General features: G+C 54.0%; 8 protein-coding genes across 8 annotated transcripts; 6 read left to right on the top strand and 2 right to left on the bottom strand.

Moving 5' to 3' along the window:
• Window positions 1-23: 23 nt before the first annotated feature.
• On the bottom strand, window positions 24-2,208 carry J4E92_002272 (uncharacterized protein; the record flags this gene model as incomplete). The annotated part of the gene is made up of 2 exons (XM_051493677.1): window positions 24-1,961; window positions 2,200-2,208. The coding sequence occupies 2 exons, from the start codon at window positions 2,206-2,208 to the stop codon at window positions 24-26; spliced, it is 1,947 nt and encodes a 648-aa protein (XP_051356908.1).
• A 422-nt stretch (window positions 2,209-2,630) lies between these two features.
• J4E92_002271 (uncharacterized protein) lies at window positions 2,631-2,945 on the top strand (the record flags this gene model as incomplete). Its single annotated transcript, XM_051493676.1, has 2 exons — window positions 2,631-2,664; window positions 2,722-2,945. 2 exons carry the CDS (start codon window positions 2,631-2,633, stop codon window positions 2,943-2,945), a joined length of 258 nt encoding a protein of 85 aa, XP_051356907.1.
• Window positions 2,946-4,131: 1,186 nt separating this feature from the next.
• J4E92_002270 (uncharacterized protein) lies at window positions 4,132-5,118 on the top strand (the record flags this gene model as incomplete). Its single annotated transcript, XM_051493675.1, has 2 exons — window positions 4,132-4,137; window positions 4,186-5,118. 2 exons carry the CDS (start codon window positions 4,132-4,134, stop codon window positions 5,116-5,118), a joined length of 939 nt encoding a protein of 312 aa, XP_051356906.1.
• A 2,053-nt stretch (window positions 5,119-7,171) lies between these two features.
• J4E92_002269 (uncharacterized protein) lies at window positions 7,172-7,704 on the top strand (the record flags this gene model as incomplete). Its single annotated transcript, XM_051493674.1, has 2 exons — window positions 7,172-7,179; window positions 7,308-7,704. The coding sequence occupies 2 exons, from the start codon at window positions 7,172-7,174 to the stop codon at window positions 7,702-7,704; spliced, it is 405 nt and encodes a 134-aa protein (XP_051356905.1).
• A 4,176-nt stretch (window positions 7,705-11,880) lies between these two features.
• Window positions 11,881-14,136, top strand: J4E92_002268 (uncharacterized protein; the record flags this gene model as incomplete). The annotated part of the gene is made up of 1 exon (XM_051493673.1): window positions 11,881-14,136. The coding sequence occupies one exon, from the start codon at window positions 11,881-11,883 to the stop codon at window positions 14,134-14,136; it is 2,256 nt and encodes a 751-aa protein (XP_051356904.1).
• A 4,395-nt stretch (window positions 14,137-18,531) lies between these two features.
• Window positions 18,532-19,293, bottom strand: J4E92_002267 (uncharacterized protein; the record flags this gene model as incomplete). Its single annotated transcript, XM_051493672.1, has 2 exons — window positions 18,532-19,048; window positions 19,103-19,293. The coding sequence occupies 2 exons, from the start codon at window positions 19,291-19,293 to the stop codon at window positions 18,532-18,534; spliced, it is 708 nt and encodes a 235-aa protein (XP_051356903.1).
• A 224-nt stretch (window positions 19,294-19,517) lies between these two features.
• Window positions 19,518-20,797, top strand: MDM10 (Mitochondrial distribution and morphology protein 10; the record flags this gene model as incomplete). The annotated part of the gene is made up of 3 exons (XM_051493671.1): window positions 19,518-19,614; window positions 19,668-19,946; window positions 19,995-20,797. 3 exons carry the CDS (start codon window positions 19,518-19,520, stop codon window positions 20,795-20,797), a joined length of 1,179 nt encoding a protein of 392 aa, XP_051356902.1.
• A 2,325-nt stretch (window positions 20,798-23,122) lies between these two features.
• Window positions 23,123-24,908, top strand: J4E92_002265 (uncharacterized protein; the record flags this gene model as incomplete). Its single annotated transcript, XM_051493670.1, has 2 exons — window positions 23,123-23,400; window positions 23,453-24,908. The coding sequence occupies 2 exons, from the start codon at window positions 23,123-23,125 to the stop codon at window positions 24,906-24,908; spliced, it is 1,734 nt and encodes a 577-aa protein (XP_051356901.1).
• Between the last annotated feature and the right edge of the window lie 64 nt (window positions 24,909-24,972).

The raw sequence follows: 24,972 nt of genomic DNA, 5'->3' as shown, positions 1-24,972 counted from the left end.
TAGAAGGAAACCCTCCCAACCGATCAGCGACGTCGGTCCCGGCTACGGCTCCGAGGAGTGCGACTCCTCCGCCTACGCCTATCCCTATCATCACGTCCCCTATCTCTGCTGCGCTCGCGACTCCTCTCCCTAGGCTTGCGATCGCGCTCGCGATCTTTATCCTCGGCCTCAGCAGCGGGAGCACCGCCAGGTTGGTAGCAGTCAGACTCCAAACGCCTACTACCACGGTCTCTACCGCCATCCCAACGGTCATAGTCCCGGGCCCTGTAGCCACGCGCACGATCACGGCTATCATCACGCTTGCGAGGCCGACTATCATCGCGCTTGCGGTCACGGCTGTCTTCGCGCTTCCGAGCACTGCCACTGCCAGCACCTCCACCGCCACCGGGTACATAACGGTCGATGTTCTCTGGGCTTCTGGAGCGACGGCGGCGCCCGGATGCAGGCGTTCTCTCGCGCTCACGACGGCCACCTCGTGAGCGGGAACGTTCTCTATCTCTGCGACGCTCCTCTCGAGGTGGCGACGGACTGCGCGTTTCGTAGCGTGACTTGCGGCGGCTGGTGTGAGTCTCTCGTGAGCGGCTGCGACTCTCGCGACGGGACGGTTTCTCGTCTCGGTCGTCGCGATCGCGTCGTCTACCGTCGTTTGAGGGCCGGTAGGAATGTCGATCATCCTCGCGTCGGGAACGGCGGTCGTCTTCGAAGCGCGAGCCACGCCTGTCGTACCGACTTCCGCGGGACTGCGATCGATTTCTGCTACGCTCCCTCGTGCTGCGCGCGACACTGGGGGATCTACCACGCTTCGAAGGCAACTCAGGTTTCTTGCCATCCCATCGGCCCTTGTCCGCCTCTGTTGCGGATGGGGCATCTGTCATAGTGGTGTCTTCATCCTTCGCAGCCGCATTTGGCGTACCTGGAGCGGGGGACTTTGCGTCTTTGCTGGGTGACCTTTCAGATCTGCTGTCAAGCCTGGCCAGTCGAGCCTGCACGGGATCGCGGGGCACGAGCGACTTGGGAGGCTGAGCTTTTCGCATAGGTGGTTCCAGTGATTCTGATCGTGGAAGCAGAGGCCTCCGTTGTCGTGAATTCTTCATCTCCTGACTTTCCTGTAGCAGGAGCGCCAATGCCGTCTCATCGTCAACTTTGATGTCTTCAGGCTTGATCGACAGACGGCGTTCAGGCGACCTGGTCTTTGTCCTGCTCCTTCGCCTGCTCCTGTCTCGTCCACGCCGGTCCCTTTCGCGATCGGGAGTCCTGCTACGGCCACGACCACTGCGATGGCGACCACCGCGATCTCGGTCAATCTCTTCTTGTAGGCGGCGCTCTCGCTCAGCGTCTTCTTCGCGGATCTTCTTGAGACGGGCTTCTCGGCTCTTCTCATGCTCCTCTCGCTCCTTCTCGCGGCGTAGACGCTCCTCTTCTCTCTCCTTGTCAATCCTCTCTCGGTCCTTGCGTCGGCGCTCTTCGTCTTCCTTGTCGCGCTCTTCACGCTCCTTGCGCCTGCGCTCCTTTTCCTCTTGTCGCGCCTTCTCACGGGCTTCGTCCTCTTCCTTCTCGCGGCGCTTGCGCTCTTCCTTCTTTGCCCTCTCCTCACGTTCTCTCTCGCGCTCAGCCTCCAATTCCTTCTCTCTCCGGGCCTCACGCTTCTCCCGACGAGCGTCTGCTTCTTTAGCCCATTCCTCTTCGCTCTTACTGCCTCGCTTCTCCTCTTCAGCAGCCGCCTCGGCGCCTATTTCGGCAATGCGGTACTCGCGCATTTTGGGTACGCCATGCTCATCAATCAGTTTGTCCAGGAGGGTGTTGACCGTGTTCATAATGTTGCCGTAGATGTCGCTGCGCTCACCCGCGCCTTCTATAAGTGTAGTCGCCATTCGGGGATCCTTAGACAGCAGCGAGGGGTTACGGTCGGTTTCACGGTCGACGAGCTCCTTGAGAGCGGCTTGCAGTTCATCCTTAGCAGGCTGGCACGCGAAGGTTAGCCTAGCATATAACAATAATCAATCGTTGGTCACCTACTCCTGACACATATTGCTTCATCAAGTCTCTGCGTATGTCGTCGTATGCACCCTTCTTACGGAACATGTGCACCAGGCTGTCGATGGCCGATCGCTTCGCCTGGGAAAGCGGGAGTTCCGATGGCCTCAACTTTTTGCGCATCGTGGCAGCTCCATCGCTTTCACTTGGGCGCTTGCGGCCGACTTCCGCCATGGTTGAATTTACGTGATTGCGATCAGTCGTTTTGTGTCGTTTGTGTTGCGGCCCAGCGCATCAAGACGGGGGTGGGAAAGGCTGGCGAGCAGCAAATGACGTAGGGGGCTAGGCTGGTGCGCCAGCTCAAAGTGGTAATAGTGAATGGATTGTAGAGCGAGAGCTAAAGAGTGAGTGACAATATCAGGAGAGGCGCGAAGGCGGCATTGTCGCGGAGGTGAGGTCGGCGGACCTTGGTTCCGCATCCGCGTGGGTGGTTCGTTCTTGGCGTTCCGGAGCTTGACGATGGAGCATCGCAGCCCAGAAACCCAGGACTGGTACAGCGGTGACAACGCGCCCTCACGACACCCGCCACGATTGCCGCTGCAGCACCGAAGGAGTCCTCCACACCGACACAACTACCACGACTACACCCGCTCACCATGGTCCACAAGATCCTCTTCTGGAGCGGCTTCGGTATGTCCCCAGCCGACCGCGCATACCCCAAGGGCCTCTACTGACAACATACACCAGGCGTTGCCGCCCGGCTATGGCAACTCGGCATTGAGATGCGCCCGCTCTTCAACAAGGAATCCCTCTGGGTCTACCCCCTCTACGCCGGCGCCGGTGGCAGCTTCGGCTACTGGCTCACTGGCGTTGAGAACCGACAATTCCGCCTCCTAGCCGACCGACGAGACGCTCTACTCGAGAAGCGAGCGCGGAGGAAGGAGCGCGAGGAGGCCGCTGGAACCTCTTAGGCGGCCGTGGCCTGCAATGGCAAGAGACAGTGGTGTGAGGGGTAGGGGAAGCTGGGACTGGACATCGCACGCACGGCCAGAGCGTCATCTCAACTACAATGGGACTGAGACTATCATGCGCTACTTCCAGCGCCCATGATGAGCGGATATGGGCATGCAACATGAGCGGGGTTGGATGCGTTGAGAGCAGCCTTCTACCACATCTTGGATGGCGACTCGTTCTGTACAAATTTCATTTCAAACCAACTACAAATGCAAAATCACAGTCAAACACCTATGCCAAATTGTGCTTAAAATGCGAGATATTGCCTAGTCGCGTAACGCGTGACACCCTAATGGATTAGTGCATGACTCCTGCCTCTGCTATTCTGGGCTCATGGAAGGGCATCCACCTTTGCGAACACCCTGTCAACATCACCATGACTTGATAAACCCGCGCCACGACCCATGTGGTCAGCCATCATTGCACGCATCTTGTCATGTCTGCCGAGAACTTCCTTACGCCTAACGGCGACCACGCAACGCCGTCTTCGCCGATGTCCAACGGCAACCTCAAAAGCAAAGGCATCGTTGTGTTCTCAGGCGGAAGCGCTGCAAACAATCTAGTCGATGTGTTTAAGAAAGTCAGAGAAGACAAGAGATGTCCGCTGAGCTACGTCATCCCTATCAGTGATAACGGCGGCAGCTCGTCTGAGCTGATACGCGTCTTCGGAGGTCCAGGTATGCGCAGTCTGAGGCAGGAACGACACAACGTTGACTTTTGCAGGTATCGGTGATGTGAGAAGTACGCGAATGCTCTCAGAGAACAATGATCCAGATGTTAACCTTTCTAGGTCGTCTTGTCCGCCTAATCCCGGATGACCCAGATCACGATGACAGCGAGAAAGCAGCTATTAAGACCTTCTTCAACCACAGACTGCCCAAAGAACGGTCTTCAGCCCGCGATGAATGGCTGCAGATTGTAGAGGCTGAGCATGCACTTTGGACAAACATCTCGACAGCGAAGAAAGAGCTCATACGATCCATACTCAACGTCGTCGCATACGAGATCGTCAAGCGTCGCCGACCTTCATCTAGCTTTGACTTCTCAGGCGCAAGTATCGGTAACTTGTTTCTCACTGGGTATGTGATTGATACACTACAGCATTGCGCTTTTTCCCATCCATGTGATTGATCAAATCCCGATATGATAGTCCTGTTACGTTTACTATCGCGTATCCTCCTCAGCACACCTACCCAGATCAAGCTCCTCGAAGCTGACATTCACAGCGCTCGACTCTTCACTGGCTCGTTTGAGTCAGCCATCTACCTACTCTCCAGCATCTGTTCCGTGCCCAGTCACACGTCAGTCTTACCCGCGATCAACACCAACTTCACACACCACATCTCCGTCAGCCTCGCAAACGGCGACACCATCACCGGCCAGAACTCCATCTCACACCCTTCCATATCAACAGCTCTGGTATCGGGAGGTGCACCAATAATCGATGAGACCGAACAGCACGATCGAATCGAGGATGCCAATTTACCCGGATCTTTACCGACTCTTCGGAAGCAGTACATCACCTTCTCCAAGGCGGATGAAGAGGAGCTGCCAGCCGGAATCGAAAGACTTTGGTATATCAATCCCTATGGCCAGGAGATCCGGCTTTCCGCGAACCCAACGGTCCTCAATGCGCTGAACGACGCGCAGGCTGTCATATACAGCATCGGCTCGCTCTACACATCCATCATCCCTTCATTGGTCCTCAAAGGTATCGGCGAAGCCATCAGCAACCCCGCAATCCGCTACAAGATCCTCATCCTCAACTCAACCATCGATCGCGAGACAGGACCGTCGTCCAACCCATACTCCGCCCTTGACTTCATAGCTGCCATCGCGAAAGCATGCGAAGACTCCAAGAGCGTGTTTGGGCCTCTTGAGAAGAGTCAATATAAGAAGTATGTGACGCACATCATACATCTCCAAGGGCCAGGGACGCCGGCAGTCGACCGGGACGAGCTTAAGAGTATTGGTATTGAGCCCATTCGCGTCTATGGAAAGAAACATGAGGGCGAGAACTTTGTTAGGTATGATGGTACGGCTTTGATTCAGGCGCTTGAGGTTACGATGGGGAAGAGGGATCCGAGGATGCCTAGTCGACGGAATACGCTGGAGGGGCCGGCGAGGTGAATGGGGATTCTCTTCCCATCACGTTCCAAATACAGTCCTGCTTCTTTCCACATCGCGTTGTAGCATGTTCTTTTATTTCTCTCTCCTTGTCAACGGCAATACTTGCCGTACGCCCCACCTCGCCTCGCTAAGAACGAAAACCAAGCGCCTCTAGCTTAATTGCTGCCTGCGCTCTCGTCTTCTAGCGCTCAGTATAAAGTTTTTTACGTGCGCATTGCTATGTCCATTTCTCACCATCTTCTGTCACGCTGCCCACAACTTCATACCTAACTCTCATTCTCCCACAATGCTAATCCAAACCCCCGTTCCCGATGAAAACAAAAGCATCATGAACCACGAGGCATTCGATCGCCTCTACTGGCCCGTTCTAGACCCAGCAGGCACATCGAGCGTCCAAGTCGCTGAAGACAACGAAGACGCTTTCCCATCTTCCAGAGCCTACCTAACCAACCACCCAATCGCCCTAGAACCAGCAACAACGACCAATGCGAACAAACTCATCTTCACATCAAAGGACCTCGGTGTACACGCCAGTGAATGCCACATGTGGAGCGACGGCTTCGAAGGACCAGAAGACGGGGTTGAGAACCTAGAAGACGCCTGGGACTACTTCGTCATCGAGACGGAAGACGGTAGCCCGCTACTCATCCGCGACGTAGTGGACCAGTTTCACGCCTGGGCGAATTGCCCTTTTATCGAAGACAAGATTCGGGAGTCGCTACTTTACTTGTACAACGCGGGCAGCGACAATATAAGCCATGTACCGGAGGGTGTGAAGATATTCTTCGAATCGATGGAACAGTATGGGAGTTATGATGATGCTTGTGCGCCTGTTGTTTATGTGAATCTGTGGGTGGAAGGGTATGAAGATAAGGATGCAGAATACTTCTGGAAGTCGCGCGTTGATTCTCAGAAACACCCAGTGGATTAATTCGTTTCCAACAGCTGGAGTGGGTGCCTGATGGCCTTTGTTGGTTTTATATGTGCCAAGCAGGTATCTCTGTACTAAGCGCAGATCCTTCTGTTTCGGGTCGCCCTTTCATCCCGCCTCTCTGTCGTGCCTCTATAGTCTGACCAATGATGCATCGCGATCTACACGGCTATAACTTGCTCGCAATGTTAAGGACGCGAGTGTTCCCATTGAAAGCATCTATATCTGGCTGCTAGCCCCATAACCTTCACCAGCTTTCTCATAGCGCAGACTTTAACAACTCCATCACCAGCAAACCATCATGGGCTCCACATTCTCGTCAATCTTCTCACCCGAGCCTTCGAAGCCAGACTCTCGGCCTCCTTATGATGGCCCAAATCGATACCCGTATGTGCGTAACGGCCAGCTTGTCCCTGCCGAAGCGAATCCAACCATTTGGTACGAACGCTTGTTTGAACTTGCAGACGTCGTACAACACCAAGACACGGACAAAGTCATCATATTCACCCCCATTTGCGATGAAGACAACGGATTTTATCCAGACCCCCGATCGAGGCATGGCTGGCCTATTAAGCGCTTGCGGAAGGCGTACGAGCTCCTCGGTGGACCACACCCGCGGATCGTGCGGTACGTATGACTCTGCTTGTGTACTTGGCCGCGCTTAATCTTTTAGGTATATCGGCGCGCTATACAGCACTTCGGGTGATGGCGTAGTCGTTGAAAGACTGGAACCAGGCCAACTCAAGAGGGTGGAGGTGCCTGCGATGACAGTGCCTGTAGTGGCGCAAACGATGTCGCACGAAGACAAGATCATGCTATCGCTGTATTACCGATGGGCGATACAGGCGCTCTCCGCCTTCCGGTTCATGCATGCTCGATCCATGTGCATTGGGTTCTTCTCATCGCAACTCGTGTGGATACGCCCGGACTTCTCGCTCGCAGTGGGTGGATTCATCAGCGCTAGTGCACAGGAGATAGAGGATGAGCTCTGGAAAGATACTGACGAAGACACTAAAGCGGCCCGACGAGAGGCTAACTTCATAGATGAAAATGGGCGAGAGATAGAGAGCACCGCTAGCTGCGGTTGGAGCGAGGGTGAGTGGGCAGCGGACGACATGATATATGATATGGTACATCATGAGGATCCTTTTGATGAAAGCTACTACACAGGAGGTGTACAAGGAAGTGTAAAGGCAGACCTGTGAGTATGCGCGAACCACGGTGTACGCACAAACTGACCCTTATCTTCACACTCTAGCTTCTACTGGGCTACATTCGTCTGGCGACTCATGACGAATGACTTCACTGCTGTATCGCCATCGCGTCGTGGGCCTTTTCGTGGACTATGGGAGCCTGCATGGCCCATGGAAGGAGGCTACATGATCGAAGACTCGCCAAATATATCTAACATTATCGATGAGAGAGAACGGCGCAAGCTATTCCAGCAGCTAGAGAATGCTCGACTGGGACATGTTCTGGTTGGCGCTTGGAATAATCGATATGGCAGCGTGGATGAGGTTGTTCGTGATATCGAGTTGGCAGCAGTCGAGGTGGGCATAACCATCTCTGGCGACGAGGTTGACATTGGTGAGAAGTGGGAGGATGTGTTCGAGTTCAAGGACGGGAAGCTGGGCTTCAGACTTAGAGCTGATTAGGACAAGCTTGATGGGGCTGCCAAGCAGGCATCATTGGCACGGTTCACGAGGCGCTTGCCTCAACTGGCAACACCACGGTCAGTGTATATAGTACGCGATGTATTTTGATTTAAACCTTTTAGCATCTTTTCTCGTGCTACATAATGGGTTCGGCAATCTCATATCTTAATGGGCCACTGCCTCAAGATGAAGAGCGAACGATTGCAACGCAGTCGCCATATTATCCCCCCGAAGCCAGCATAGAGCCAGAAGACACACGACGCTGGTACTGTGATTTCTGGCAACATGCATGCGCAGTACCTCACAAAGACGGGAAGAGCATCATCATCTACAAACCGAAAGATGACGATACAAGGGCTAGACCAGAATGGGGGATCAAACGGCTACGGAAAGCTTATGAGCTGCTTGGCGAAGGGCATCCAAGGATTGTTCGGTATGTGAAGTGTTAAATAATACTGTGTTGACGTTAACACGATGGTAGGCGTACCGGCCTTGTATATAGCGACGCCGGTAACGGAGTGATCGTCGAAAGACTTGAACCAGGGCCCCACTGGGGTGATCTCCCTGTCATGACTTTACCTGTCCCGAAAGAGCCATCCAGAGAGGACCGCATCATGCTGGCCCTGTACTATCGGTGGGCCTTACAATCGCTGTCCGCCATCAGCTACCTTCACTCTCGCTCTGTATACCTAACATTCTTCTCGTCTACCAATGTGTGGTTGCGGCCCGATTATTCACTGGCTATTTCAGGTTTCATCAGCGTTGATGGGCCAGAGCTTGATGCCGATAGTAGACGAGAGGCTTGGAGAAAGGAGAAGCGGTACGAGAGACGAGAGCGAAGGGTCCAGGAATGGCGTGCTGCCGGAGCTCCAATCTCAAAATATCCTGTGGACGAGAGTGAGGGCGAAAGCGAGGATGAGAGCGAAGAAATCCCGGAAGACTTTTCCGGTGGTTGGGATACTTGTGAATGGGCGGGAGATGGCGGCACTATATACTACGATGACTATCCCACGGACTTTCCTCGAACGTGTGGAAGTCATCGTGAATCCTTGTGAGTAATCATCGCTCTCGCATTCGTCAGGGCGAACGTGTGATGCTTCGCTGACTGCATGATTCCACCATAGATTCTACTGGGCGACCTTTGTGTGGGAACTTATGACGAATACTCACACGGCCGAAGCGCACTGGAAACGGGGCATAGATTGGGACCCGTTTTCTTCGCCTGAAGGCGGCCCACCGAAGCCAGCAAAAGATTGGCGTGATCAGCTTCAAGTGTTAGAGGAGGCTAGGCTTGGAAGTGTTTTGCTCAAAGCCTGGAAGAGCGAATACGAAAGCGCAGAGCAGGCTGCCGAAGATGTCAGAAAAATCGCGGAGGATATGGGCATCAAGATCGTCAGCAGTGCGTCAGAAGTTGATGATGCTTGGACGAACGTGTCCCAGCAGGATGAAGTTGATATCGGCGAGCCTTGGGAGGATGTCTTCGAACTAGACGAAGCCAAAGAGAGGTGGGGCGCTCGAACGCTTAGGTTCAAACGGCAAGGCACGCATGTGAATTTGCCTGTGGCAGGATAGAAGGCCAGACCGGGGCCATAAGTCGGTCATGCTTGTCGTTACGTACTATCAGGCGCGCACTTTATCCAGTATGCATCGTGTTCGAAGACCCCGTTCTGAGGCGAGAAGTATCCATATCCTCCTCGCTCATGGTCCTCCAGTACCCTTCATGCATGATTTGCAAGCGAAGCAGGCAGTTGGTGGCGGTACGTAAACGAACCAGGCTGCCATCGTAACTTTCTGAGGCTCTGCGACGCTGGTTATGTGACATACCATGACACCCCGCGCATGCATTGCATATCGCCCGACGGATCAACTTGTCAAGAAACCTGTCTCTGGCTGCTAGAAGGTCATCCCAACATGCTCTCATCGGATCGTCTAGTGTTGATCGCAAGCTGTCAGTCACTGCTTCGGAGTGTGTAACCGAAAGCGTGATTAAGATCGTCCTGTAATGCCACGCCATCTTGCCTCTGCCGCGGCCTGCCGGATGTAAGAGCTTGGCTGTCGAAGGATCAGTCTGGCGGTCAAGGCAACGCTACCGAGTCGGCGGAATGCTGCGTTCGTGCGGGGTGGGTAGGCAAGCCGTGATGCTTGCCCGTGTCTCAGATATGTACGTACCCGCGGATCGTACCAGCGAGATGCCGAGCCTCTCAAGTGCCGTGTGGCTCGGAGAGTAATTTCATACCGATCAAGATGTTTCGCGCTTCCGGCGCGCTTCAATCTGTTCATCGGTATCAAGTCTGGTGCAGGATTGCATCCTTGCCCCAGGTGGCTGTTTGTGGGCGCATGATTTCTCAATAGAACGCACTTGTGACTACTTGCTCGGGCCGGAGACTTGGTCATGCTCCTCAAATTGCAGGAGAGATGGCTCAAGCCGACATATCCGGTCCGAGACTGATATAGAGGATCTTCATGATAGAAGTGCATGAGCGAGGGCGTGTCTGCGTCCGGTGAGCGAAGATCATGAAGCGTAACGATGTTGTATATCCATCGCGGCTACTCGTAAGAGCTGCAGTCGCTCTCACCTATTAGAGACGATTCTCGAACACGGTTGTGGTGTTGCAACCCAGACGTGCATAAGGCTGCGTGTCAAAGATGTCATCCAGCCGCGTATATGCATGTCATGCGCGGTGGATCCGGTGTGTTCGATAGGCCTCCAAAAGCGATCAAATCCGCGAGCTTCCGGCAAGAAGGACATTGGTTGAATAGAGAGCTGAAGATTGGAGGGCGGCACGAGGTGCATGGAAGGGCGTCGAACTGCAGTAAACAGGTCGATAGCAACGCGATGTGCAGCAGTAGATCGACGCTGCGCGAACGCGCGCTGAGCCGCACCAAAGAACGGTCTGAAGTCCATGTTGGAATGTAGGCGGATTAATATCGGCTGGAGAGATCGAATCGCACTGCGATACACCAAAGGGCGATGCACCAGAATGTTTGACATACTACACGCCCAGCAGTGATGCAAGCGGGGCTGAGCGGTATAAGTGCAGACACAGATAAGGGGTCTACATGCGCATCACCAGGTACAAATACCAGTGACTGAACGACTTCGGTGTAACCAGCGGGTTCTTACCTCGACTTGTGGGTGGTGATTGGAGGCGTTGGCCGAGCGGAACGAAGGGCAAGCAGGCGGGTTGGACGTCAGCAGGACGCTGTCTCAGCCATCGATACTCGTTACTCAAAGAAGGGGTCCTCATTTTTCCCGTTCACCTTGCGATGGTGGCTTGTAGTGGTCAGTTGCCTTCTTTTGGCTGGCTCCAGGACTCGCGGCGAAAGGGGGTGTTGAGTCGTGCACGGACCAAAAGCGGGGTCATGACGCCCCGTTAGCGTGGTCAATCAATGATCGCTTCTTCTGCAGTGGCACCGTGAACGTTTCTCACACTTCGACGACTTCATGTATTCAGCTCCACGGAGGGCAGGTTAACAAAGCAGAAACTACATCAATCATTCGCGGCGAACCCCAACGATTGCAGCTGTAATGCATATGCGACCTTATCCAAACACCACCACCATCAGGCTGCATGCAACAACAGGCAGCCGCTATGAGTCCTCAAATATGCATGCGCATGGCTTATGCATAATTTATACGATCTTTAACTGGTCCGGTCAAAGTTGAGCCTCAAGACGTGGAGCAACGAAGCTATGCTGCGCGTTCACGCAAGAGGGCGGGGTTATTTGCCTGTTTGTCCCCCTCAGCCTGGTGGCTTAGACCGGTGAGAGCCTTGATATCACCCTCAAGTGGGGCTTGCGAGTGCCCTTCGATACGACCAATTAACGCTTGTTTCATGTAGACCCCCCGGGGAAACGACTGGATGTGGCTGTTGTACTCCTAGAGGGACCACAACCTCGCTTGCATCAACAAAGTGTTACTACTGCTCCGGGCAAAGATCAAGAGCTACAATCTTGCAGTATGACAGGAAATTTCCCAATCTATATCTTCGGTCAACGTCCTCCTGTTTCTGCCTTAGACTTTCTAGTTCGCCCTGTCATTCACTTCCCGTGTCTTCATCACATTGCTCTGCCTGTTTCGATCATCGGCCAAGTCTTTAGTCACTTGAGCATCTAGCCATCGGCTATACTTCCTTAGTTCAAGATATCGCTCCCATAACCTCTACGAACCATTCAATGGCGACTCCACAGCAGGGACAGTACCAGGGTCATGTACCCCATCAACATCAGAATGTCAGCCAACAACGACAAGTCCCGAATGGGCAGCAGCAGAGCTCTGGACAACAGCAGAACTTTGGACAGGCCCAGCAAAGGCCAGCTCAGCCCCAACAGCAACCTCTAAACCCATACGCCAACTACGATCCCCAATTGGCTTCCTTCATCTTAGAGAAGCCAAGGAACGCCACTTCCTGGGAGGATGCCACACCTGAGCAACAACACGTCGCACTCCAGGAACTCCACAGCGAACTGCACAAGTTTCGTCGAAACCATAATAACGTTAAGAAGGCATTGAACGAGATCCCTTCCCCAAACTGTCGCCGGATCATCAATGAGCTCGTTGAGGACCAGAACGTTGAGCTTGCGAGGTACAATAGAACTATCCAGTACAGAATCGCAAGCGTTGTAAACAAATGGCGCTCGGTCAACCGTCGCGAAAGGCAGCTGGTGCGTGTAGACATTATTCTGGAGACTGAACCTTCTGGGTTTCAAGAGCCTATGCAAGCGAGACCTGTTGTCGGAGGTGCGGGCAATGGGCCCCAAGATGCAAACAAGAACAAGCCAGGAAACCCGCAAGGTCAACAGTTCCCGAACCCTTCTAGCAACCCCGGTCAAAACATGCCACAGCAACAAAGACCTCCCCAACAGCAGCAACATCAACAGCACCCTGGCGGGCCGAACTTCGGACAACATCCTCCACCTCCGGGCAACATGAATCCAATGCCAGGTCCTGGAAATCCTCCTCCACCACCGCCACCTCCTGGCATGTCTGCACAACCCGACGGGGGTCGTCTGCCGCCCCCACCGAATGTTGGACCAGGCCAACACATGCCGGGCGTGCCGGGCGTGCCACTGCAGCATCTTCCGCCTCCTCCTGGCCAACACCATGGCCTTCCCTATGGTCAAATGCCAATGCCTGGTGCATTTCCAGACCAGATGCAGATTCCGCTAAATGGCATGAGGCACGTCCCAGGCTTGAACTCTGATCACCTCAGACATCACAAGAAAACCCACAGGGCTCGTCGCGATGTTTCTGGCTCATCATCCGACAGTGACTCCTGGGAGTCTGAGTCGGAAGATTCCAGCTTCGTCAACATTGAACATGATCATATAGATGTTGATCGACGTGGACGAGGACGTCAGCGGCCCGGCAAGAGATCGAAGAAGACTCAGAGACATCGATCACTCAGCAAAGCAAGAGCCCTCAGCCGTAGTCGTAGCCGAAGCCGTGCACGCAAGAACAATGTCGATCCATATATTGCAAAGACTACCCGTCGACACCGCGCTTCAGACATAATCGATGATCAACGCAATGGTAGGCATAGTCCAGAGTCCTTCACTACCGACTCTTCTCGGTCTTCTCACAACAAAGTGCCGCCTGTTCACATCCACTTGAGCACCAACAACATTGTGGAAGAACGAACACGTTCCGGTAATGCCTCACCAGTTGGCCTCTCTAACGAGAAGAAGAAGAGATCTGGAAAGTATTACTCCTCACACGGCATGGCTAGGGAGACCTCCAACTCATCGTCAGAGCGTGGAAGCGGCACCGAGTCTATGAACACTACATCTGTCCACACAGCAGATGATGGTATCTTTGACACTCCTATACGCCGCCGTCCTTCTTTCACGCACGTTCATCGTCGCCAGAAGGTCTCTTACGGAAGAAAGTCGCCAAACATGTTCGGCCAGCCGCACCCCAGCCATATCTACGATGAGGACGTTGACCATCGTCGGGTACAGAAGGTTAGATACCACAAAGAGACAGTAGATGACTACCCACACCCCCGAAGTCCACGCGCACACATGCACGAGCCAGAGTCGTACTTCGATGACTACCCAGTCCACACTACTCGTCCAAGCCTGCCAAATCGTCGCGCAACCATGGCTAACCCACCCACCATGCATAATCCGTTTGCGCAGTCGCACTTCCCACCCAAACCAGTGCGTGCCTCATCATACCTCGCGGATAGGCACGACCCAGGCTACAGCTACCCCCAACCACGCGCTATTGGAGACCAAGACGAATTAGATGCGCGATACGCACTCAATGACATCCATGCGGCTCTCGAGCACATCCAGGATAAGAAAGAGCGATCTGCCAGACGCTCGAACATGATGGGTAGGAGGGACTCAGCCTTCCAGTATGAAGATGATGAGTGGCATGCTAGGGTGCCGTTGAGTGGGCGACGTGGTGGTTATGGTGGGTACTAGGTGATACGCATGTTCTCTCGTTTCTCTGTCCTCTTCTCGATGCTTTTGTCTTTCTTATGAGTGTGTCAGACTTTCGGCGATACGTTCTGGAAGATGTGTTCCACCAACTCGACTCTTCGCGTCGGGCTCTTAGGCATTTTGGATATACTATCTCAACTCATAATACATATCTGTATTTATTACATCGTTCCAGTATGACAGGTTGGTAATGAATGACACAGGCCTACTCCTTGAAGCATTCAGATTTGGAGATATGAGTAGCTGTTCCAGCCTTCGCATACTAAGCCTGCAAGCTTTTGTCTTTCAGGAAACAACTAGTCCATATGCGTGAGAAATCATCGTAATGTTCCTTCCTGTAATAGTGCTCCTCGATGAGCAGACCATTTTGAGCGGCATGCACTGCTTCCTTGTACTCCTGCCGTTTGAAGTGGTAATCTGCGAGTAGGTAACATCTGCATGGCGTAAGTTAGCATGAAGTCGAAGACGTAATCGGGGTCGAACACTCACGCATAGGATAGTTCCTTGTCGCGCTTACCAAGCTCGCCCAGTAAATCGATTAAGACGCGAAGCTTCGTGTCATTCAAGTTCAGATCCTCTGTAGCAGAGAAATACGCACTGCAGATCCTTCGTTCTGCCCAATCTCTGTTTTCGTGGTCATCGTCACATCCTTTGCAGTTGCAGTCGAAACCCCAGCCCAGCATTAGATCATCATGGCGAGCGGGTCTTGGCTGGTTCCACTGATCCGGCATGTAGTTGATCAGGATCTCTTCACCATTGTCAATGTCTTGTGTAGCAACCAGACGACCTTGACCTTTAGTGCGTGAGTCATTGTGGTTGTCGATGTAAACTGCTGCGTTAGGTATGCAGGAATGATTCGCAAAGCAGATAGTGCGGTAGAGAACCATGTGAGTAATGGCGGGCTCTCCGCCCTCTCGTCCTATGGGGATTTTGAAGGCGCTGTATCGAAAACGATCCACTATATGCTCGGCATTCGTAGGCCTGGGGTTGGAGGTGTAGAACTTGTGGAATGTAGCTTGATCTGGGAGAGAAAGCTTGTTGAAGGCGGACTGTAAGATTTTCGTAGTTCCATTGAGCTCTTCATCGTAGAACGCTTTGGCTTCCTCCTCCCAATAACGATGCCTCTTGCGTGTATCGCAAAAGACCAGTGCGTCTTCTTGGAGAATAAGTGCGCCCTGCTTATAGTTTTGCTGTGCCACAAGGCCATTACCCGCAACAACGTTGACATCAGTGACCCATACCTGAGGATGATTTGTTGCCATGTTTATCGTGTGGTTGATGACTTTTATCCGTATGGGTGATGTGGGAAGTCTATCAAGGGACATCGGATCGACCCTTATATCCCGTCAGTTGATGCAGTTTGCTGATCTGGAAGCACAAACAGGAGTCTAGGTTGAGAGAGAACCATCAGGTAGAAATATAACGATTGATCATAGGCAAACACTACATAGGTAGGATCGAAAAAGGACCCATGGCCCCCTTGTTGTACTCCTCACGCAGCCTTTCGTCCTCCTGATGACACTGTCCTATTATCTCGTTTAGCTGCGGTTTGCTAGGCGTAGCAATGAAGAAGTTCTTCTCGACTATTAGCCCTGCGTGGGCAGTTTGCTTTGCCTGCGCGTAGTCTTCCTTTCCGAAGTAAAGTCGTGCGAGTTCTAGACATCTGTTCGAAAGTCATCAGTGGTGTAGTCATGAAGAGTAAGTGGTTTGACCTACGCGTTGGATAGGTCTGCGTCCCATCTGCCCAAAGAAGTAAGAATGTTGATGTAGCCCGCCAGGTTCATGATGCTGTGATTCTTCTCCTCGTCAGTTACTGCTGCTACCATAGCAGTGATGTTGGTCCTGTATTCGCGGACTAGATTGCGCGAGATCGTATCCATAGCGGTAAACGGGTGTGTACACCCGTTGCACGAACACGTGAAACCCCAGTGATGGTTCAGTACAGCGTTTCGAGCTACATGATTGTCGAGCCAGTCGCGTTCCATGTAATTTACGAAGATCTCGGCTCCGTCTGCGATTGCTCTAGTTGCTACAAGCCTTGCCTGGCCTTCCGGAAACACCGTGCGGCGAGGCCATATTTCGATGGTAGCGTTTGGAACACAAGAGTGGTTGATGGAGCTGATGTCTTCATACACTACCAGGTGTGTTTTGTTATTGCTGGCATTCACGAAGGTGAATGCGTTGCGTTCGAAACGATCGACGTATCGAGCGAGTGTAGAACCATGGGGTGGCCGGGGCCAGAGCGTACGTAGTGTTTTTCGCTGCTCTAATGTAAGATCGTTCACAGCTGCATAGATGACAGAAGTTGCATGTATTCGTTGAGCAGCATAGAAAGTGTCGACGGTATCCTGGTCGGACCACTGGTTTTCAGTACTACCGGTGTTGCAGAAGACAATGGGGTCTTCCGTGAGTATGAGGTCGCCTCGTCCAAGTGATCGATTCGCAAATAAACCGCGCCCTCCGAGTGGGCTGTTCTGGGTTCGATAGTTCATTTGGAGCTGCTGATGAGGTAGTGTCTGTTTCTGGCCGTGAAGCTCTACCTTCTGCTTGTGGATGCTGCATTATATGTGCTGAGCACCGAGACAATTCCATTGTTAGCAAGCAACTTTGTGTTAGACTCCATGCAAGACATGAAAGTGAGATCAAGACACATGTTCGAGAGCAGATAAAGTGACGATACCTAGGCAGCTCATCTGGTTTGCGCGACACCGCAGCGGCAGTGGCCATGCAAAGGCTGGTGTATTTTGTGAGCGAAGTCCAGACCTAACGATCCGCGGGTCATTTCGTATATCAGAGTCAGTTGTGTGATAGCGGTCTCAGGCTCCGCGGTGGTGCTGCGTGCTCAGAAAAAGAAGCACGTCATGCACGCGTCCTCACATCGCTTGCCCGCCCGCTTGTACCTGCCAAGCCATCAGGGGCGCCATGTGGGGTATCTCCACTCACGCGCGCCTCCAACGCTCACTAGCATCCATTCACAAAGCCATCCATCGACATCACCCAAAAAAGCAAGCCCCCATCGCGCGCATCAGCTGCTCACTTCTACCCTCTAGCCTGCCCCAAGTCCAATCCATAGATTCACCGCGCCAGTCTCGCGGCAATAGGACTAGGCGCCACTAACTTTCGGGCTCGCAGCCATGTAGACACGAGAACACGAGCCCCCATCCGAAACACGTCTAGCCCCACGGAGATGACCAGACCTCTGGGCACGCTGACTGGGCGGCCATCATTGGGCGGGTTGCGGGAGAGTATTGATATGCTTGTTCTTTACGAGATCCTTCTCTTTAGGGGCGGAGGGCCAGAACAGGCTGACGGGGCAGGGTAGAGTGAATGGGGATTAAAAGTCCCTGAGAACCAGTTTTCTGGTCCTACGTGATGCGCGCGCGTGCTGGGCTTCACTTTCCATCGCGGTCGTAGTCGTCGGTCGATCCTTACTTTTGACTCTTTCGCTCTTTCCTAATACCATTTTATTATCTTCGTCACTACACCGGTGTACACGTTCGAGGTTCCGCCAGCATCACTATTGAGTTTCACGACTGCCGACTGCCGTTACTAGTGCATCACAACGCGACAAGTTGGGTAGCAAGAAAGAAAGTATGAAGGTGGTCGTTGCCTTGTTTGGCCTGGTGGTCGCCGCGCTTGCGCAAGATGCCTCAACCTCAAGCTGTAAGTTTGGTCGACGGCAATAGTTTTGCATGTAGTATGCCTGGAATCTCAACTCTAATCAAGCATCCGATGTAGATACCGGCCCAATGTTCGACCCGGACACGGCGCCTTTCTTTGGCCCTAGCACCATCGTCTATCCCTCCGTCACCGAGTCCGCTCCGGTACTTTCAAACTTACCGACTCTCACGCCTTCCGGCAGCACAGTCATGATCTCCATGTCTAGCAGCGCTATGGCCAACTCGACGCTTTCGACTTCAACGCTGTCGCGCAACTCTACAACCTCGCATACCTCGACACGTTCTTCCACACACTCATCCACATCGGTCAGGACTTCGCGCACGGCGACTCCTACAGCGAATGAGACTTCGGCAAGTGCGTCGGTCCCGGCCGAGACGGGTGCAGGCGTTGCGAACTACCCTGAGACATTTGGAGCTATTGTGGGAGGTCTTTTAGCTGGATTAGCGATGCTGTAGCAGGTCTTAATATCTTTTAGTAGAGAACAGGCGACTGAAAAATATATGCAGTATGCCATGAAAGCCAGTCGCGCAGAGGTCTAGCGAAGTTGAAGACCAACATAATAGGGTATATTGTGATGTGCTCGTGGGTTGACTCGAGCTTTCCGTCAAAGTCATCTAGCATACTTTTCCCTGGTCAAACCGAACGCCTAAGAAACGCCGTCATAATGCAACTGAACTAAGCTGATCTCGCTTGCTCTTACTCCTCCATAGCTCCAACCTCTGTAACCTGCTCAGTCGCCTTGGTGTAGTAGGCCTTGAGATCGATCTTGAAGTCCGCCATGGCCACACCGAACATCTTCAGCAGCGCTGTTTGATGGCTGTTCATGACCTTGCCCTCCTCCGCGATGGTGTACGGCACATCCAAGATAATCTTGCCCTTGTCGAGCCTCGTTGGCATGCCCCATTTCCTGATGGTAGTCTCCATGCTGTGCGGCAGCGGCACGTCCTCCTCTTCGGGAATCTCTCCGCCTCTTGAGTGGACTACACCAGCGGGTACTGTGAAGGTCTGTGTAGCGACAACGCCGGCGCGCGCAAAGTCGGTTTGCGAGTAGTTGGCAAAGTACTCAATGACCTCGCTGGGTTCGCGGTTGGTAAAGAAGAGTCCGACATTGCCGTTGAGGTGCTTGGTGAGCTCGGAGAGGTTCGAGAGGTGCTCTTCTGCTGGGCTTAGGCCAAGCGCTTTCGCCATGACTTTGGTCTTTCCGAAGAAGAATCTGCGCATTCGTTAGGCTTGCGCGCATTGGATAAAAGCGCTCCCGCAGACATACCGGCTGTCTGCGAACTCCTGGCGGACCTCCTTCAGGTACGAGTTGCGCATGTTCTCAACGGCGAATACGAAGATGTGCTCAAAGTTATCCGCCGCTTCCTGGACATTGGCAAAGAGCTTCAAAGACAGCTCCTTGCCCTTCTTGTCCGTCTTGGTAAGATGCACGACCTTCTGGCGCTTGGATTTGGGCATGGTGGCGGTATTTCGGGGGTGTTGTGGTCGGTGGTTGCGCTCAGGAAAAAGTTCGAAGTTGCGGTCGCGACTTCCAAAAAATTGAGCGGGGATTTTGGCGAACCCCCGATTGGTGCAACCGCGGCTGCTCCGCTGTGGATCCAGATGTCGCCCTCGCGCTCTCCAAAGTCTACGCACTCAACCTCACCCCAGTCCGCTCGAGATGATCAATCGATAACATAGCGATGTTGGATTTCATGGATAGTGTGCAGCATGCATTCTACGAGGCATCGGGCTGGAACGTCGACAATTCCTATGGCGCATTGAACGCGTCCGCACGAGGTACGTCACACTGGACGTCGCGTTCTGGATTGGATGCTGACTCTAGGTGACAGCATTGCTCGACTTTGACATACCCCGTGGGCTGCGCATGCAAATCTCCTCTCTCGCCGCCCCCAATTTCGCAACCTCGTACACCCTAGGCAGTGTGGGGGTAGTCGACGGCTCAGTATCCTACCTGTACTCGTCGCTGCCACTACGGAAGGACTTTAGGACGTCCCACATCGACCTCCACAACGTGATACGAGGCTACAAGCATGTGCAAGAGTTGCGGAGACCGGACGAGAAGTGGTCGTGGGAGGTTTGGCATGCTGGCCGCCGGATAGACCGCAAGAGTGAGCTGGATGACACTGCCTTCCCGTACCCCCGCTGAGTCGAGACAGACACCCTGTTGTATGGGCGCATATTCCTACCACAGCAGAGGCTCGAAGCCCTGTACCTCCGCCGCCTCACTCCTACACGACAGCTGAGGATCGCCGCCGTGAGCGACTCCAATCTCAACAACGGCGGGACGATCCTGACGCTACTGCAAAATGACTTCGGCAAATACAGCACGGAATACATGTACAGCACAGACTCGGCGTTGATGGGCGTCCGGGGTCTTTACAACTTTGGTCCAGGCCCCAAAGTTGCACCCGCAGAACCCGTTGCTGCAGAGCAGGTGGATCCTGTGCATGGTCGCTTCAGCGCAGGCGCAGAGCTGTACTATGGCATACTCAACAAGAGCGGGGGAATCAGCACAGGGGTGAGGTTCGCCACCCTACCCAACCATACGGGCTTCCCGTATACCATGACGCTCACGCTCAACCCGTTGATGGGAAATCTCTCTTCCACGTATGCTGTCAAGGCCGGCCCCAACTTAGCCCTGTCCTCCCGCTTCGACTTCAACTTCTACTCCTATGAAAGTGAGCTGCAGCTCGGGTGTGAACTCTGGCGTCTGCGCAGCACGACCGACGTAGATTGGGCGATCAAGAAGTTGCGTCCAGATTGGAAACGCCCAACAACTTCTGCAGATGACGATGTATCCGGCGTGCTGAAGGCTAGAGTCGATCAGGATTGGCATATCGGAGTATTGTGGGAGGGCAGAATCAAGGAGCTGCTATTCACTCTTGGTGCGAGTCTGGACCTGAAGAAGAGAGAGCAAATGGTCCGTTCTGTGGGTGTTGAGCTGCAGTACTCCTCATGAACGATAACACGCACAGACGGCAATATCCCGATCGTTAAAAACAATAAGTATACCGTTTGCGAAGGAAGGATGCACATCGGATCGACTGCCGAACTGACTCAACGGGCCCAGCCCAGGGTCGTCGACCACTGTACTGTTCGTCAGCGGTTGTTCTAGAAACGCGTCTCCCGCACATGGTCAGGGCATCAAGAAATGTTTCTAGAAGACGATGGCGTCAAACAGTGGGACGCAAACGAGGGCCGTGAGAGCCTTACAGTATCCATGCGAGGGCGACCATGTGTTTTCTGAACACGACATATATTGCAGGCTAGGGCTCGAGTAAGTAGCGAAGTGTGCATGATGGCGTAGTCTGGTCCCGAGCGGTGTAACGCTGAAACAAAGTATGGGGATGGACGCTGCTCTTCACACTGCTTCGGTGCTGTTTGGACGTGTTTTCAATGCAGTGGCACGATTCGCAACATTCTGTTACACTTGACATTCTTGAAGGCAAACGGTGGTTGAGCATGCAGAGACGGATGATGGACTTCCGCAAGTTGGGGGTGCAGGTGGACTGCAGATCCGGTCGAGGCCGCGCTCGGCGCGGGCCATGATGTTGTTGGTGGGAGTCAGTTTTCCGGGTTGGTGGTTGTTGTCACTCGCTTGCCGACGCGTCCACCATTCACACCGCCGTGCCTGGCGTAAGCCTTGCAATTAATGGTGCAGGGAAGCGATCGGTACTATAGATTGACAGCTGTAGGGCGACAAGACGGGCGACGAGCTAAGCTGAGTCGGCACTCTCAAGATCAACGAACTATTGCGGCTTGCCAAATGTGAACAATCTCGATTCCGTGGCTTTTTGACCGAGCGACGAGCGTGTCAGGATGGGAGCGATTAGACGGCACGGGCGCCGATGCTCGTCAGGATCTTTTCTCATGCTCGGCTTACCCGAGCGATCCGCACGAGGCTCGCGATCAAGTCTTCACGATACCGAAATGGGCCCTCTGCCGCACACTGTCAGCACCAGGAATGCGGGCGCGTACGGCGATGCAGGCCAGGTGCGACCGACACAGACGCGTGCCAGGAATACTTTGAACGCCCTGCCGGTGCGCCTTCTCGCTCACGCTCACGCTCACGCTCGCAGTCACGCTCTGGTGTGCCTTGCCCGATCGTTGCCGTAGTGAGCACTCGAAGACGCAGGGCTTCTCAAACACGACAACGGTAGCGCCTCATGCTCGCGCGTTGTTTGGCCTGTCGGAACACGCTAAAGCGGACCATGAGGACGACGACTTCGCGGCCTCTTTTTTTGATAAACGAGCACCATTCATGCGCGCTGTTCTGACAGGTATCGCGATGCGAGTCTGTTGTCGCGGCCAGCCTCGCGGCAAGGATTGCCCTATAGGCGGCGGCCTCCTGAGTCTTGGAACAGAGCCTGTCGGTCGACCCTTGCTGTCACGTCTCTAGTGGCGCGACTCCGAGGTACCTCGCAGTAGTCCCCCTGATCGGAGCTATTGCGGGCAGCGCGTGCAGGCGGGCAGAGAGCACGCCGCACGCGCACCGTCGGATGCTGGTGCTGTTGTGTCGTGGTGTAGAGCGGAGGAACATCCGGTCAGAGTGTTGCGACGAGCATGGTTTGCTTCAGAACATAAGCGTTTTGGTGCGTCACCACTGGTCTCGCGCCTCCAGGGCGGGCGTCGAGCGGTGGTGCCGTTGGGCTAAAACCGTCTCTCTGGCCAGCTAGCGCCCTGCCCAGCCTAAGCTAGCCGGCGCGCACCTTCCCCCCGGCTTCAATGCCCCTTCCCTTAATCTCCCCTTTCCCAACCACGGTCGCTCATTTACATCCAAGGCCCTGCTCCTCTATCCGGATTCCTATCGTCACCTTTGCTGTCGGTGTGGTACCTACATCTTTCTCTTTCTCTGTCGACTTCTGCGAAGTGCCGCCACTCCTTTCGGCCTTTGCCCACGTTCCTTTCTTCACAACCCTCCTTTAGGCTTTGTCTGTCCGCTCCTTAGCACCTCTTCCTTCACTCTTGTCGACTTGGACTCGCTTTCGGACGATCCATCTGCTCCCCGGCCAGCAGCTTCCTTCACCCTTGACCCTTCTCACACGCGCCTGGACGGTGTCTCGAGCTTCTCACACACGTGGATTCTTTCTCCCGTGACATTGAACTCTTACCAGCTTCGCATAGCTCCACTATCTTCACCCACCACCATTGCTTGGACCATTACTTCACGACACTTTACGAACCCAGATAGACTGAGGTGTTAGCTCGATTGCTCCCTCTATATCTCCGACCCCGCTTCGAATCGAGTCCAACTCTCGCCCTCCGCTCATCCCCACCACCCAACATGCAGTCAAACGACGACGCAATGGTCTCGCCCACGCCATCTCCACCGGCGTCATCCTCGACCCCGACGCAGGGCTCTGCCCCGCGCCGACCCCCGCGCAAGAGCACCCTCACCCAGCAGCAGCGCAACCAGAAGAGACAGAGGGCCACTCAAGACCAACTGGTGACACTCGAAGTGGAGTTCAACAAGAACCCCACGCCCACTGCTGCTACCCGCGAAAGAATTGCCTCGGAAATCAACATGACCGAGCGCTCAGTCCAGATCTGGTTCCAGAACAGGTAGGAAAAGCGAGCATCATGATGCTTGTGCGCAGTACTGACATTTGCATAGGCGTGCCAAGATCAAGAACATTGCCAAGAAGAGCATCGAGAACGGTGATGACTGCAATGATATCCCGGAGTCCATGCGACGATACCTTGCCCTCCAGGCCATGGAGTCTGGCAAGTCAATCGGCACTAGTTTCCTGGGACGCGCAGGCGGTATGCCATACGGAAGTGGCATGCTTCTCAACACCGACGCCAACAACTCCAAGGTTGTCATCCACCACTTTGCTTGCCGCTCCCTCAGCATCGGTAGCTGGAGACGAGTCGGACAGAGCGCCATGGACCTTGTGGTATTCTACTCACCTGAGAAGTGCTGCATCACCTACTACATCAACAACGACTCTGCAGGATACAAGATTGAGTACCCATTCTCATACATCAAGAACATCTCACTGGAGAATGGAGACATGACCGCAAACGCCGAGGGTGCGTCGCAACGCCCCGGAGGCCTGATTGTCGAGCTCAACCGCCCTCCGAACTTTTTCATGGACTCTTCCGGTTCGGGAGGATTTTTCCAATGCGGCGACTTTACCGAGGACCAGCAAGCATCAAACATTATGTTGCACCACTTGGGTGGTCACCCGAAGGTGCTGAGCGGTCAGTTGGCGAAACTTGTCTCACTGGAGTCGTTTCAGAACCGACACAACATGTTCGACCCAAACACATTCGCCGTCTCGGCACCGGTCTCGCCCATCAACCACCGGCCCGCGTCCCAACCAAACCACCTCCAGCACCCGCATCACATGGGCATGTTTCAGGAGACGCATCTTGCACCTCAACCTTTCCAACCGCGTGGTCACAAGCGCCAGCGAAGTCGTTCGGTGCCTGTTGCGATGGACTTTTCTATGCTTCGCAACCCGATGCCATCATTCTTGATCCAACAAGAGCCGTCGCCGTATGTTCCTAACCCTGAGATCTTCGCGCCGACGCCCCAGAGTGCAGGCCCCATTGGTCCTCACCTGAGCATCGACACTTCTGCAGGGTACGGCATGGACTACCGACAGTACCCCATGTCCGCCACTACCGCCAACTCCCCTTCGGAATACGGCACGCCTTCCTTTTTCACATCGGGTCCATCAAACGACAACATCCCGGCATCCAACTATGGCCAGTACAACATTCCTCCCTATGTACATACACCAATGGGCCCGCCACCTTCTGCATCTCACCACTCACCTATGCCGGCAATGAACCACCCTGACCCTATCATTGCTAACCAGTCACCACCACTGGGTTCTTTCGGTCGTGACAACCACAATGATGTATACCCAATGTCGCACGACAACGGCATGTCCGACGAGGCGCTGCAGATGACAGACATGTACGCCAAGCAAAATCTCAACATGCCGTTCCGGTCACCGATGATGGATGACAACGTCGACGACTTGGACATGCAGAACCTGGTGTCATTCGGCTCGTTAGACCCATCAAGCATGTCACCGGAGCATCACCAGATGCAATGAGCAGCCCGCACAATACCGTCTGTTTGTCAATTATTCTTTTGCGTGCTCTTATACCCGGTCGCGG

The sequence above is a fragment of the Alternaria infectoria genome, assembly GCF_024043175.1.
Source record: "Alternaria infectoria strain BMP 0036 chromosome Unknown scaffold_2, whole genome shotgun sequence".
NCBI lineage: Eukaryota > Fungi > Ascomycota > Dothideomycetes > Pleosporales > Pleosporaceae > Alternaria > Alternaria infectoria.
Note: the sequence above shows the minus strand (reverse complement) of the source record. Positions and strands in the feature narration are given on the sequence as shown.